The sequence below is a fragment of the Symsagittifera roscoffensis genome, chromosome 9 (genome assembly GCF_963678635.1).
Source record: "Symsagittifera roscoffensis chromosome 9, txSymRosc1.1, whole genome shotgun sequence".
Lineage (NCBI taxonomy): Eukaryota > Metazoa > Xenacoelomorpha > Acoela > Convolutidae > Symsagittifera > Symsagittifera roscoffensis.
Genome location: NC_087070.1, coordinates 49,051,095 through 49,065,683, shown reverse-complemented (window position 1 = coordinate 49,065,683; position 14,589 = coordinate 49,051,095). Strand labels below are relative to the sequence as shown.

The window sequence follows — 14,589 nt, the reverse complement described above, 5'->3', positions numbered from 1 at the left end:
AACTCCACCACTATTGCAACTAGATGTCATTCACGCTTTACGTGATCTTTACACTTTTCTTTTCGACAGTGAAGTTTGTCTTCCTATTCACAAAAGGAACTGAACTAAATTTTAAAAGAAGTCACGACTCACACCGCAAAAAATTACAATTGCGCGTGATGAAACTTTAGGACTGCAAATCTGTAACTATAAGAGCATTTAAAAAAATGCATTAAAAAAACAATCATTCTGACCTATACAAGTGTCTTCACTACGCTCATTAACCTTGAAAAACATATCATCGAACACAATATTGCAAGATAATGGCTCCTGAACGCTTACTATATGCTTATTGCTCGTACTTATTCGCGAATTGTCCGTGGTTAATCGCGAAACTGGTTTCACTAAAAATCAGACATTTTTTTGACACTTTTTTGGAAAACCTTGTAAGAAGAGAAAGATACGATTGCACTGGTTTATCTGATAAAAAGTAAGCAGAGTAAAATCCTTCAAACACTAATTTTTCTCACGGAAAATCTCAACATTTTAGACAAAACAGTCCACATCTCAACCGTAAGGTTGAGACGTGAGCAGCCAAAAGTATTGACAGAATGGAGTTACTTCAACGAGAATTAAATTTACGAACTTATTGCAAACATAGCTAACAGAGAGTTGAAAAATTGGCATTGCATTTAAGTTAAACAGAAGAAATGACTCTCTAAAATACAATCATATTTTATAATCATCATTTTTTTTCACAAAACTAGCCTAATTTTAAAAAGCACTGAATAAATGGGTTAATTATTAATACCGCTTGGGAACCTAAAATTTAAATCCACTCACGAACCTATGAGTCGATCACGCACTTACGCGCCAATTCTACTTTCTTAATTTGAAAGCGTAATATGCCTTCCTTTCAACAAATTAATTTGAGGCAAAACTCAAAAGAAATCAGAAGTAAAACACAAAAACCGCCAATGCGGCATGATCAAATTCCAAAAAAAATATTCGTGAACTTTTTCGTGTCTTCACAAAGTTCATTAATTCTTAAAAACATAGCTGAGAGACAGTTTGAAAGAGTCAATGAAAGAAGGAAACGAAAGAAAGCTGATTAATCTTTCTTAGAAATTTCGAACTTCACAGTAAAACATAGCCAACAGACAGTTCGAAAAAAAACATCAGCAAAAATTAAAACATGAACAAAACGAATCAACTTAAATGCTTCGAATTTCAAAGAAAAAAAACAAATGGCCTTAAAGCTCTTATAACTTCAAGATTTGACAAAAAAATGTATCAAAAGGTAAAGTTTTCATTCCGCTGCGAAATGGGAAAATTAGACACCACATTGAGCAGGAACTCGATCAGGTTATTCGTGATCTTTACTCTTTTGCGGTTCAATAGAGGAGTTTGACTTCCTTTTACATTAACTTAAGAAATCAAAAGTCAAACCGGAAAATCAATTTTGAACGTGAACAAATTTTAAGACTTTTCCTGAAAAAATCCAACTTAATAGCCTTCACGACGTTCATCGACTCTGAAAAATGAAAATATAGCCAACAAACAGTTGGAATGGAGTCAATGAAAGCAAGTAAACAGAAAAAACACTACAAAAAAACCTTAGCTTTCGAATTTCAAAGAAAAAAGATGAACAGGACAAACACTAGCAAGAACAGGACAAAAAAGCGGCTCTACAAAGTGCAATAAGAAGAAGTAGAAATAAGCCTCGAGTTAGCAAATTCGTCAGAGATTCAATTCTGCAACCTAGAGATTAAGAGTCTCAGCCACGGAAGCTTAATAGGTAATAGTCAAACACTAGTCACAAATAAAACACAGAACAGATGCTATGAAATTTCCAATGCTACAGTGAAATTTCTAAATAAGTGAACTTTTTTAAAGAACACTTTTATTTGGGAGTTAGGTTAGACAAAAAAAGGTTTGTAATAATACACTAAGCTGACGCTAGTGTAAAAAAAACTATTTAAGAAAACTGGATCAATCAGAAAAATTTTCATTTCGCTGAGAAATCTGAAAATTAATTTCCACTTTTGAAACTAGAAGTCGATCACGTTTTTCCTGAACTTTACTCTTAGAAAGAAATCAAAATTAAAAGCGCAAAAAATTAAATTTGAGCCTGACCAAATTTGAAAATCAACTGTATTTTGAAATTCAAGACGAAACTGGTGGTGGTGTACAGAAAACTATAACACGTGCACATTATTTTTGAGGTCTGAATTTCCTAGATTTTGTGAGAGAAGTTGTTTCATAGAAAACCTAAATCTCAATTACAAAACACTTGTTCTCGCAAGTATAGTTACTGAAACATATTACAGAAAATTTTTGAACCCAAATGCCGGTTAATAAATTACTGTGAATGCTTTTGATTATAAATTTAGCCTACTTGTTGTGCTAAAGTTAAACTTTAATAAGATTATACTAATAGTTAATACTTAACAAGATAAAATTTTCAAGACAGATTTGTCACGTGCTAATGATTCAGATGAACTACGGAGTATTCTTTAGTAGTCGCAACACAACAAACTCACCTTACTCAAAACCAAATCTTCCCTTTCTCTGTTGTTTTTAAGCCCTCCGTCGTCTTCTCCGATCGCAGAATCAGGAGACAACTCCACTTTTGACCCCATCGTATCAATTTCTGCAGGTCTCACTGGTGACCTAATACCGACAGGAGAAACAACAGACGCTGCCTTGCAATCAGTACCTGTTGTCATCACTGTTGCTGTATCTGATTTCGGACTGAGTCTGTGGTGTTGTGGTCTAATACTCTTATGCTTGCTCAGTTTGCTGTACTTTTCCCATCCACTGTCACATTCACTGTCTTCGCCCTCTAAATGCGATGAGTTACCTGAAATCATTTCTACTTATGTGAAAACATAACCACTTCCGTAAAAAATTTATACTCGATGACTACTTATAACTGAACAGACAAAACAAATTTTCTGGCTTGAAAGTGTTCAATCTCAAATTAATGCGAATAACTTGTTAGAAACAACCTTACTACAGGCGAAATAAAAATTAATCTCAAACTAATTCGCCTCTCAAACTGTTAAATCTCAATCTAATTCGATTGAGATCGAATTTTTGGTTTAAATCAACAATATTATACGTGAAATAAATATTCATTTAGGCACTTAATCAAAGACGTGATATAAAATTGTCTTCATTATTTCACAAGACTTGCCTTTTAGCGTGTCATTGTTTTCTGCCACGCCATTTTTCCTTTTCATTGCATCCAAGAAACTCTTCCCAGAATCGTTAGTTTCACGTCCTTTTGTTTCTCCCGCTCCTAAAACCTCACTAGGGGAAGGAGCAGAAGGAGTAGCCCCTTTCACTCTGTCGGCCCACGACATGAACACGAGTTGTCGCACTGACCCGTTGTTGTCGACTATAGAAGCGCCACCCGCTGGCATCTTCATCGGAGAGGACGTCTTGCGCACTTCCCACGAGATGGAGAGGGGCCTGAACAATTTCCAAAATTCACTCTTCCAATTAATAGTGAAAATTTTTAGTCGGTTAGCCAGAGGCATAGGCCGGAGATCAATTATGCAAGATAACCTGAGCTCTGAGCTATTACTTACGTACCAAAATCTCTTGCGATTTGAACCCTCAATCATATTCACTGCCAATGCGCGACAACGCCACAATTCCCAAATATAGCAAAAAAAAACGAAAGTGTCCATGAACTCAAAGAAACCGAAAAAAACGAAAAATTTTCAACTACTGAAGTAAAAAAAAATACATCAGGTTAAGGCTCTTTCAATTTCAAAAATCTTCCATCATTGGCACATTTTTCACACAAACCGAAGCAGAGCATCGCATTACTTGCGATGCAGCACAAAAATCGCACAGCAATTAGCCGAAAAAATGGACGAAATCCAGTCAAAAATAGAATGACAAAAAATAACCCAGAGGCGAAGCGAGACAACGCAAACATTGCATAATAAATTAGCAGTCAGAAAATGAGACAAAGCCGCTAAGTCAAAAAAAAATCTGAAAATGTCGAAAAATCTAGATCCTTAACATTTTCAGATCTTTGTCTTGAATAATTTTCAATTTCAAAAAACAAGTCAAACAATACAATTGACAATTACAGTTCCATCGAAACGAAGCGGTAACAAAGCCAATAAATTTTGAGCAGACACCTGTTGAGCAAAAAATTATTTCATATAAAAAACTTTCAAAACTATTGAATTACCCCCCTCAAAAGTTACAAACGCATAGAAAACTTGTTTCGCTCATCCAACAATTCAATGATGCCACTAAACCCATTACGTTTAACCCGAAAAAAAACCTTTCAGCCAACTAACAAAACAAGTATTTGAAAGAACGGTTATTTGAAAAGCAAACATGCCCAAACTGCTGATTTGAAAAAAATTATTCAATGATTTTGTTGGATAATGATAAGAATCAGTCTATGTTCCGGATAACGCTTGCTAATGCTAATCGCGACCACAATTATCAAACACTATAACTCCGTATACATTTATGAACGGGTCGAAAAAATTATTTAGGATTTTTTTAATTTCAAAAAACATAATTAAAATTCCGCACAAAACCTAGTAACTCAAATATCTCTACCGATAAGGCTTTAGAAATAGCCGTCATGAACCTTCAAAGAAAGCTGAACGTTCAACACGAGCCCGTACTACGGTAAATTAGTCGACAAAATAAGCAGACGGGCAGACATCCGAAAAGGCAGAAAACTTCTCGTTTGAAAAAAGGTCTCCACTAGATTCCAACTGCAAGACTTTGTTGTTACACGCAAGTGTGTTACCTCTAGGCAAATTCGCTGGATGGTCGGTTGATTTTGAATTTATTAAGAAGCAAGATGGAATATCTGCCAAATCTTGTGAACAAAAATGTTTACGGGAGAAAAAAGTCTAGTACGCAGTTGCAACACTATTTCTTATCACATGGGTGGAGAATATCGATTGTTTTTCTTGCAAAGACCAACTTGCAAAGAGATACTGAGAAACACAATTTATCAAACGGTCACTAATCAGACACATAGGCGAAGCGGAGCTTCCCACCCCTTGGGATACAACAATTATAGGATGATTGCACCGTGATGCTGAAACATTAGCAGGCAGAACTTCCAAATATTTTACAAATGAAGAAGGAAGTAGAAAAACGAGAAAAAAATGAAAGCAATTATTTAAGTTTTTCAAGAGGTCCTAGTGGCGTTGAAATACGGCCTTCCAAAAACTGGTACAAGAGTCTTATGGAGCTCAAAAGTACTACCGGATGTTTCATATAACGCCCAGATAGGATCCACGATAGCTATATAAAAAGCGTAACAAAGTATATTACATAATTTGGAAATTAAACCGACTGTGCTTAAGTCGACGACCATAAAGCCGAAAAACAATCAGTGGAAAATTAATATCAGAACTTATATTATATATACAATGGTTTGAGTTCTAGACATAGCATGGGCAGTAACTAGTACCCGGTAGTTAAATTGCATTCCCATGATATTGAGCATGTCAGCAGCATAATTCAACTGATTTTGTTAAACTTGTAGTTAACCCAAAAAAAAACTGGATTCCGATTTTTCAAAGCTTGCTAAGCGCAAGCGTAACAATACTTGGGTGGACAATCAACGAGTTTTGCGAACAATATTTCCTGTTAACAGATTTACAGCAGGCAAAACGATTCAAGTCGAAGAAACTTTCAATATAGGGAAAAAAATCGGCCACAAGTTCCATCAGAATAGATGTTAACTGAACCCCAAAATATTCAAGTTATTTTTTCAAAATCACTTGTTAACCTGAAAAAAAATCTATACTCTGATTTCGTAATGCTTGCTAGTTGCAGGCGTAAGCAAACTAACTGAATTAAAGAAAAGACATAGACGATAGCGGAATAGGAAAAATTGCTATCTTAAAGTCTACTTTCGAAGCTGGAAGCTTTCCTAATTGGAGAGCGTTTTTTTTTCTTTAAACGAATGAACTTGAATTGAACACAAACTGCTAAGTCAAACCGCAAAAATCCTGATTACGACGTGAAGACATTTTAGACTTTTCCAGAAAAACCAAAAAAGTAATCACGACCTAATTTAGTGTTTTTACATTCCTTATGACACCTTAATTGAATAAATTGCAACAGGCACTTAGCCAGTGGTGCTTCAAATACTCATCAGAATGAAAATCCGTCAAAACAACTGATTCCAATTTTTTGTTTCCTAGGTCAATTCAAATATAAATGGCAGCTCGTTAACGTTTGAAAAATACTTGCTATTGACACAGCAAATAATGGTTTAAAAATTTTTTTAGGAAGTTTTGCAAATCTTAAAATAATTTGCCGGCATTGAAACTAAATCGATAACCAGAAAACGAAATCAAATTAAATCCCAGCAAAAACAGCAAACAAAAAAAACTGCAAAAGTGCCAATGTGTAAGCTTATTACTTATCGAATATCAAAGCACATGCTACCAAATATCGCTAATGTACCCCAAAAGTGGCACCAATATTTGCCTCTTAGGTTGTAAAAAGTAGTCATACTATTACACTACGCTCGCTAAGACGCGCAGCGCAACTGTATAAAATAATCACGATTATGACACTTAAACATTTGGTAGCGCTATAACAATGAAAATCGTAATTAAGCATATTAAGCCCTTCTCAATCCCTGTTTCCTTGAATAAAAAAACGAACCAAAACCACACGCTTAAATAAGTGTGTTCACTTCATTCACTGACACTATATAAACACTTATGAGTGTTTGCTCATTAAGACACCGTCTCAGAGGTCTTATGACATTCCTCCATATTTCAAGATTCCAAACATCCATACTCCATGTATTAATTCTAGTGATTTACGAAGTGATCGCATGGAAACTAAATAATTAAATAAACTCACTTCTGCTGGGCCTTGTCGAAATGCTCTTGAATTTTAATCTTATCCATCAGGTTGTCGAAGTCCTTGATGTAATTGTTGAAGATCAGCTTCATCTCCTAAACCACAACAATAAAACATCGTTTTTAAATGACTGACATATTTTAACTGATTGAAGCATCACATGAGAACATTTAACGAAATTTGATTAATTTCAACGTCATGTCTCAGCTAGGCCAAAAATAGCAACTGCTCACTGATTCAATACCTAATTATAATTTAATCTAGGAACCGATAAATTTTCAAAAGTAACAAAAAAAAAACAACAGGGCAATGGTATTTAAAATTTAATCGCAATTTTCTCCCGGACAGCTAAAAGGGGGATTCTCATCCCAGAAGGACCAAATTCACCGATTTTAAATTAGCCAATCTGAATTTGATACTCAGAAGTTCGAAAGAAACAAGATTGAAAAGAGTCCAACTTTGGACACTTTGAACTAGCGAGAACACGAAAAAAGCAGCTCCATAAAGTGCACTAAGAATAAGTAGTAATCAGCCTCGAATTAGCAAAAAAAATCAGCTACGTCTAAGATTCTTAGACTAAAAAAAAGAAGGTTCGTAACAATACACTTAGATGATGCTAGTCTAATGACATTGATAGGGATAAATTTGCCAAGCTATCGGTCCTGCTGTTATGCGGATACCTACAACTAAAGTGTTGTCTACTTGGACTCACATTGGCTTGTTGGATGCTTTCGTTTTGGTCACACACAGAGTAAAGTGCGTCGACTGCTCTGTCCAGATTGTCAATCAAGAATGTCCAGAACAGAGTTTTGTCATCCATTGGAGTCGTGGTGGTTGCAGATCTACTATTGGCATTTGTGGTGGTTCCACTGCCTTTTCTTGGCGGTCCTCCTAAACGCATGGCTGATATATCATTCATAGTCTATTAGCTTGTAAAACACCAATAAAACTGTTCAGTGGCCAAAAGTGTGCAGATATATTAGGTCTGAAAGTTTGAAGTTATCAATAAAACAAGCCTGCGCGAAAGAAAGACATCAGTTAAGGAATGCTCGAATCACAACAGTGACACAGAAGGAAGCAGTTTTTTTTACCATTGACTCAAAAATTGATGGTAAAAACCAAGAAAACGAAATTTACTATTTTTAAATGAAAACGAGCATGAAGCTATGACAACGGCGCTAAAACTGGACAAACGAAACAGCTTCTTCCACAATTTCAAAAAAAAAAATCACTTTGTAAAACGATGATAAAAATCAGGTTTCAAAGCGAGTAAATTGAACAGTTTGAGGATGTTCAACTTGGCAACTATCTCTCAACAGCATTGGACAAATCGTTGCCCTATTTATACTATTTGTATAAATTCGAAGACCAGCAACGACAAACCTTTGTCAAAATTTGAAATTTAGAAATTCACTGACTTTTACCTCTATAAACAAAAGTTACCTCTATTGAGATAAAACTCGCAAAAGGTAGGAATTTTACAACACAAAATGAAAGAAGAAAGGCTTAAAAGTTTCTGCTTTCCATGAACATCTGACATTTTTCCTCTCTCGGCATGTCAACTTTTCCCATAAAACTTTCACGTTCCTGGATTGCACATGTTAGAACGTTTTGCTTCAAGCGAGAGTTCTTATACAAACATAGGGATTTTTTCACTGGGGATGTGGCGACTCGGAATTCAACCCGATTGTAAAAAACCGTATATTATAGAGCCAAACTAAAAGAAGGCCGAGTCAATTTTGGAGACCCCGAGAGCAATTTGAGCGTAGCTTATTGGGGAAGCCTTCAAGATGACGGTGGCAATTAGACAAGCCTTTAAGATGACAGTGGCGACTAAAGGACAAAGATTCATCGAACAAATGCCAGCTACTATAAGACCTTGCGATACCACTGCACCTAATTTTCTCAGTCAGGGAGTATAACTTTCTAATCCACGACTCTGGGCCTGAAGAAAAAATAGAAGCGATGGAGAGCAGCACGACTAGGCAAGCGAGTTTCTTAATTATACGCCAAGCTCTTCTACCAAGTACATAACAAGCATTATGCAGTAAATGATCAATAAGTTCCAACGGTTTACTTTCTTTTGAACCAAAAAAGGCAGAGCAAACTCTACGAGACTTTGAAGAGCTGAAACAGTCAAACTTCTGCCATTCCATTGAGCCTTCCAAGGTGCTGCTAATATTAAAGGCTGCTTTTTCCACTTAGCGCCAGCTCTTGGAGAAAAATTCAGGAGCTCAGTTCAGCCTCTCCTTATAGGTCTCACTAAGCACTTTGACTAGAAATAAAAATCCTACAACGCGCTGGCACTTATCCCGCAACGTGATTTGTAGCTGGGGTTCAAATGCTTGAAAGATCTTTTGGGCGAAATTTCTATGTAGAATATTTTGAAAAGATATGGATTGTTCCAACAACTCGCAAAAAAACGCCAAGCAGCTTTCTTTTTCTTCTTCTTCTCGCACCCAAAGATCCACAAATTCCTTGAATTTATTAGACGAGAACAAAGCTTGGCCGAGAAACAGCTCGTAAAATTGAAATCCAGAGACATAGAATCAAGGACAAAGGAAGATGAGAAAGTGCAGTTAAGATTGTCTGCCATACTGAAAAACAATCAGAACAACATAATTTGCAAAATAGTGCAGGGACTAGCTTTTAACTCAGATTTCTTCATTTCATTCTGTTAATTAAGCTTTCTGTTTCGTTTAACTGTTCACACAATTATGGACGGCTTGCAAATAGAAAAAAACCTTTCGGTAACACAAATACAGCTTTTACTAGCAAACTGAATACGCTTTTACTATTTATCCAATCAGTGAGTAGACGAAGCACTTCTGAAGCCGGCAACCGAAAAAAAGTCCTTGTCATCAAAAAACTTTGAGCGATTAAGTTTTAAAACTTTGAACATTTGTAATCAATCGACGTGAATTAATTTCTTCAAAAATTTGCCCTCATAACGACGCAAAATAAGTGATTGGGCAGATAAAACTTAATCCGAAAACATTGTAGGCCGAAGGAAACTTTCAAGTGGAGAAAAAAAAGGAAATATGCGAAGCCAGGACCAGTAAACTTTGAATTACTGGAGAAAATCAACAGTTCTTGCAATTACAGAGAAAAGTGCTTCAAGCGCAAAAAAAATCCTGATGTGCCAACTAAGCCGACAAAACATAAGCAGACAAGCAATAGGCCGATAACGCAACTTTTCAGAAAAAAATCGATTTCTTATATACTGAAAAAAAAACTTGAACCCAAAACCATAGGACGCCAAGGCAACTTCATTACTCCAGTTTAGGTGTGAAGGATACTGGAAGATTTAAGAGTTCACTAATAGAGCAAGCTCATTTTGTAAGACATTTGTAAGAAAAGTATTGTAAGAGGAAAAAATCTTACGGGAAAAAGTCTAAAAATCAAACAAAACATTGAATCTCGCTTGATACAAATAGTCGCTTTTTACCAACTAGGGCATTTTAGACAATAACAAATTTTCGCCTGTAACGATGGTCGCTCAACCGTTTTTATATAATTATCACACGCATTTATTATCCCAAAATAGCCAAATTAGTAATTTTCAAATCGCCATAACTTTAGTAAAAAAGATCACATATCTTTTTAGTTTTAGGCAAAAACACTAGTACCGTTCAGATTATATAACAAATCCAGTCAAAAATCGAATTTTGTCTGGCGAAAAAAAACACCCGAGCACAAACTTTCTATCACTTTAATCGAAAGTCGGAACGAAAATACTACCTTTAGCACAAACGGCAATTCGAAATTTAGGCTAAGCATAGAGCCCAATTTGATTCTTGTTTTTATCCACAATAAATATTATCATATTTCACTTACTAACAAAAAAATCTATGAATTCCAAAAGCATATTTCCTTTTTCTCTTCGGCGCTGAAAATTTAACTAGTCAGTAAATATTCAAAGTTTCAATACCGAAGAGAAAAAGGAAATACTATTTTAGGAATTCATAGTTTTCTGTTAGTAAGTGAAATAGGATAATACTTATTGTCTATCCAAGCCTTACCTGATTCGCTTCTTAGGGGGAGACTTTCCTTTCTTCGAGCGAATCTGCTGCGAACAAGAGATGAGGAGCAATAGTCGGAATCTCCATTCTGTTTCACAGGAGTCTTCGCTCTACCACCTTCGTCTAAATTATGAATGAAAAACATCCTGCCTGCTGCAATTCTAATTCTTAGCACATCCCCAAAAATAATTCATTCATTACAATCCATAAATTAAAAAATTATATCGAATGGTATATATCAAGACCTAGTGAAATAAGTTTCGGCTTATAGTAGAGAAAACCAAAATTGGACTGAACGTCAGTATTAAAACTTTGTTTTAACAAAAGTTTTATTTTTTGATTTAAATATTGCTCCATCTTTACTCTCTATTCATCGCTTCAAGTTTTAGTTTTTCAAATAAATACAATCACACTATAAGTTCGTCTAAACTGAATTTGTTCTTGCTATCTTTTTACTCGATAAAAATGTTCTCCTTCAATTAACAAACAAACACATTTTCCCACCTCTCGTTCCTTGTGCGTTTGACGTGGCGACGTTCAACTGTTCTTGATGTTCAAAGGGTACATTCCAAGAAATGAGGTTGCGAGCTGATCTGCCCTCCTTTCGAAGCAGAGTCTGAATCTGTTTCTGCTGCTGTGTGTTATTGTGACTGCTATGGTTGTTGTTGTTGTTCTCGCTCCTGTTTCCTCCTGTCTTCACTTTCTCCCTGTTTGACATTATACCATCTGCAACATAAACGGTAGTTGATGGCTTTTGATTAACATAGAGGTGAACAGAAGTTTCGCAACACTTGTGACACATCACAAACATAGTATTGCAAGCTAGCCGATGGAAAACGAGATGAAAGTCACAGAGACGAAAACTCTGAATTCTAAAAGAATTTCAATGAGTTTGCCTTGAATGAAATTCATTTTGAGGCAAACAATTCAAGAAGAGCAATCTCCAGCATTTTATTTGTATTAAAAAGCTAACTATAGTTGGGAGTACCCCTTGAGCTCAAAAATGCTTTCACTGACCCACCCCCCCCCCCCCCCCACACACACACACACACGCACACACACAAAAATAGGAAAAAATAGAAAACTTTTACCGAACTTTTATCATACCAATTTAGATCCCAAAAAAAACACAAGTCGGGATGCCAAAATTATCTATGAGGTAATTTTTTGTTTAAATTTTTCGAGAATCTTCCCCCACACACTAAAAAAAGAAACCTCGAACAAAATTCCCTTTTAGCAGTATTCATTAGATCATATAGCTCACATTAATTTAGATTTGAATGATTTCTGAGCTGGATTGATTCGCCACTCAGGTATTAATCAGAATCAGTGTATCGGGTGTCAATTATCCCAAGTTTGCAACTTTTAAAGACCCGAGATACATTTTGGGTGCGTTAACGCATTAATGAGAGGAAATTGCCTTCCTCAGTTCCATCTGGAATTCTTTATTTTGTCGCTTACGCTTTAATAAGGTGAAAAAGATCGCGCTTTGATAATCCTCGTTGGAACTATAGTCTTAAATTTAAACCACATAACTTTGCAAAAAAAAACAATTGCAGATTAAAATATCTTTCTCAATTTGAGCTCAAGACACCGACATCTTTCCGACTAAATAACAATTCCATCAATGACTTCTAGTTAAAAATCAAAATATGTCTGAAGAAAAGCCACGCCAAAAATGTTCGTTCACTTTCTTCGGAAGTCGTCACAATTAATTGATTTCATTCCTTAATATTCTAAACAAGTTTAGAAAAAAGTGTTATAAAATAGCAATGATTATTTCAACTCGCCAAATAACAAGCAATTAGTCGGGAGGATTCCTTTAGCCTCATTTCAGCTCCATATTTAAACACATAGCCAATAGACAGTTGGAAAAGAGTCAATGAACGCAAGTAAACAGAAAAAAAACTGACCTGGTTTTCGAAAAAACTTCAATTTTTCAAATTCAAAAATACATAGCTAACAGACAGTTGAAAAAGAATCGATTAACGCAAGTGAACAGAAATATAGCCACCAAACAATTGGAAAAGAGTCAATGAACGCAAATTTCTCTCAAATTTCGAAACTCAAAGAAACAAAACGATGCCCTCACAGCGCTTCGAATTTCTGGAACAATTTATGATTGGCACGTTTTGGATGAAATTGAACCAATTCTAGAAAACTGGATCAATAGATAAATTTTTATTTCGCTGGGAAATCTGAAAATTAGATTCTGCTTTCGAAATTAGATGTTGATCACATTTTTCGTGAACTTTACACTTTCGCTGTTCGATAGTGGAGTTTAACTTCCTTTTAACAAAGGAAATGAACTGCACTTAAAAGAAATCAATAGTCAAACCGCGAAAGAATGAACTTGAGCTTGAAAATTTGTATGAATGCCTGAAAAAAAAATCATCGTGACCTATATAAGAGTCTGCACTATGTTTATCGACTCGAAAAAACGGACTCGTCTTTTTTTCAAAAAGATCTCAGCCTTCAATTTTCGAATTTCAGAGAAAAAAAGCTAGATAGCCTTCGAGCTTTCTGAATTGCTAGAACAATTTATTATTGACACTTTTGATAAAATCAATCCAATTAGATAACACTTGATCAAACGATAACTTTTTTATGCTGTTGGAGAATCCACATCCGAAACTAGCATGCTATCACGTTTTTCGTGACATTTAAAATTTTTCTGTTCGATAGTGGAGTTTGTCTTCCTTTTAACAAAGAAAAGGAACTGAACTTTAAAAAGAATCAAAAATCCAATTGCGAAAAATTTAACTTTTCCTGAAAAAAAAATCCTCTAAAAGAAATCATCGGATATATCACCCACCACATTTGATTTATACTGGCGATACCAGACTTAGTGTGGAACGAAAACACAACGGATTTCTATGTTAATGATCACATCCTAATTTGAGTTTAAAAGTGCCACGTAATTTGAGTTCAAAAGTACCACCGATTCATCTAAAGAACACCAGATATTTGGCCAACCTTAGTATGAGGTAAAGTTCCCGAAAAATTCAAGATTTCAAAGTAAAAAAATCTGAAAATCAAATTTCCTTGAAATATTTTTACTGCATATTTTCATTGTAAAAACTTTTCATGTTTTCAAAAACTTTCGGCCTCGCTTGACGAAATTTCAAAAAAAAATCTGGCAAATAAAAATTCGGTAGAAATCAGTAGTGGACAAACTCAATTTTCCTTTCGAGCTTTGGCTATACTTTCAGAAAACTTTACAGCAAGTCTACACAAGCCACATGATTTATATGGAACTTTTTTAAGAAAAAAATTGCCGTGGTTCTTGCGTATTATCAACAGCACTTGCACTATTTAACGAGGGATTTAAACTTCAGCAGGGGCGGATTCAGGGGGGGGGGGGGGGCGGACGCCTGCTTTTCAGGGATTCAACCCCCTCACTAACAAAAAGGTCCCCCCTTTGGTATTAATTTATGACTATTCATTTTAGGCCGACAAATCCTAAAATTCTTCTTAGTGCTTTCGACGCAAATATACGCTAATTATGAAGGCTAAGACGCGCCGATAAAAAACTTAATTTTTTGTTCAGAATCTTCCAAAAAAAACCTAAAAACATTTTTGACGTTTTTTTTTCAAACATTTGCCTAAAAATCTGCCCATCCCCCCTCGAGAAAATCCTAGATCTTCCCCTGAACTTGAGCTGAGTTCAGAGAGGCCCATTATTAATTGACAGTCAGAAAAAATGAGC

At 35.4% G+C, this 14,589-nt stretch overlaps 1 protein-coding gene across 1 annotated transcript in view; it reads right to left on the bottom strand.

The window, feature by feature from the left end:
• Positions 1-11,602, bottom strand: part of LOC134854916 (S phase cyclin A-associated protein in the endoplasmic reticulum-like) — an 88,649-nt gene extending 77,047 nt beyond the window's left edge. The window contains exons 1-6 of the mRNA XM_063871317.1: positions 11,385-11,602; positions 10,881-11,003; positions 7,571-7,749; positions 6,859-6,953; positions 3,179-3,456; positions 2,523-2,842 (exon numbers count right to left, since the gene is read on the bottom strand). Coding sequence (XP_063727387.1) covers positions 2,523-2,842; positions 3,179-3,456; positions 6,859-6,953; positions 7,571-7,749; positions 10,881-11,003; positions 11,385-11,598 — 1,209 coding nt within the window. The 5' untranslated portion in view covers positions 11,599-11,602. The remainder of the gene's footprint in view (positions 1-2,522; positions 2,843-3,178; positions 3,457-6,858; positions 6,954-7,570; positions 7,750-10,880; positions 11,004-11,384) is intronic.
• Positions 11,603-14,589: the final 2,987 nt, after the last annotated feature.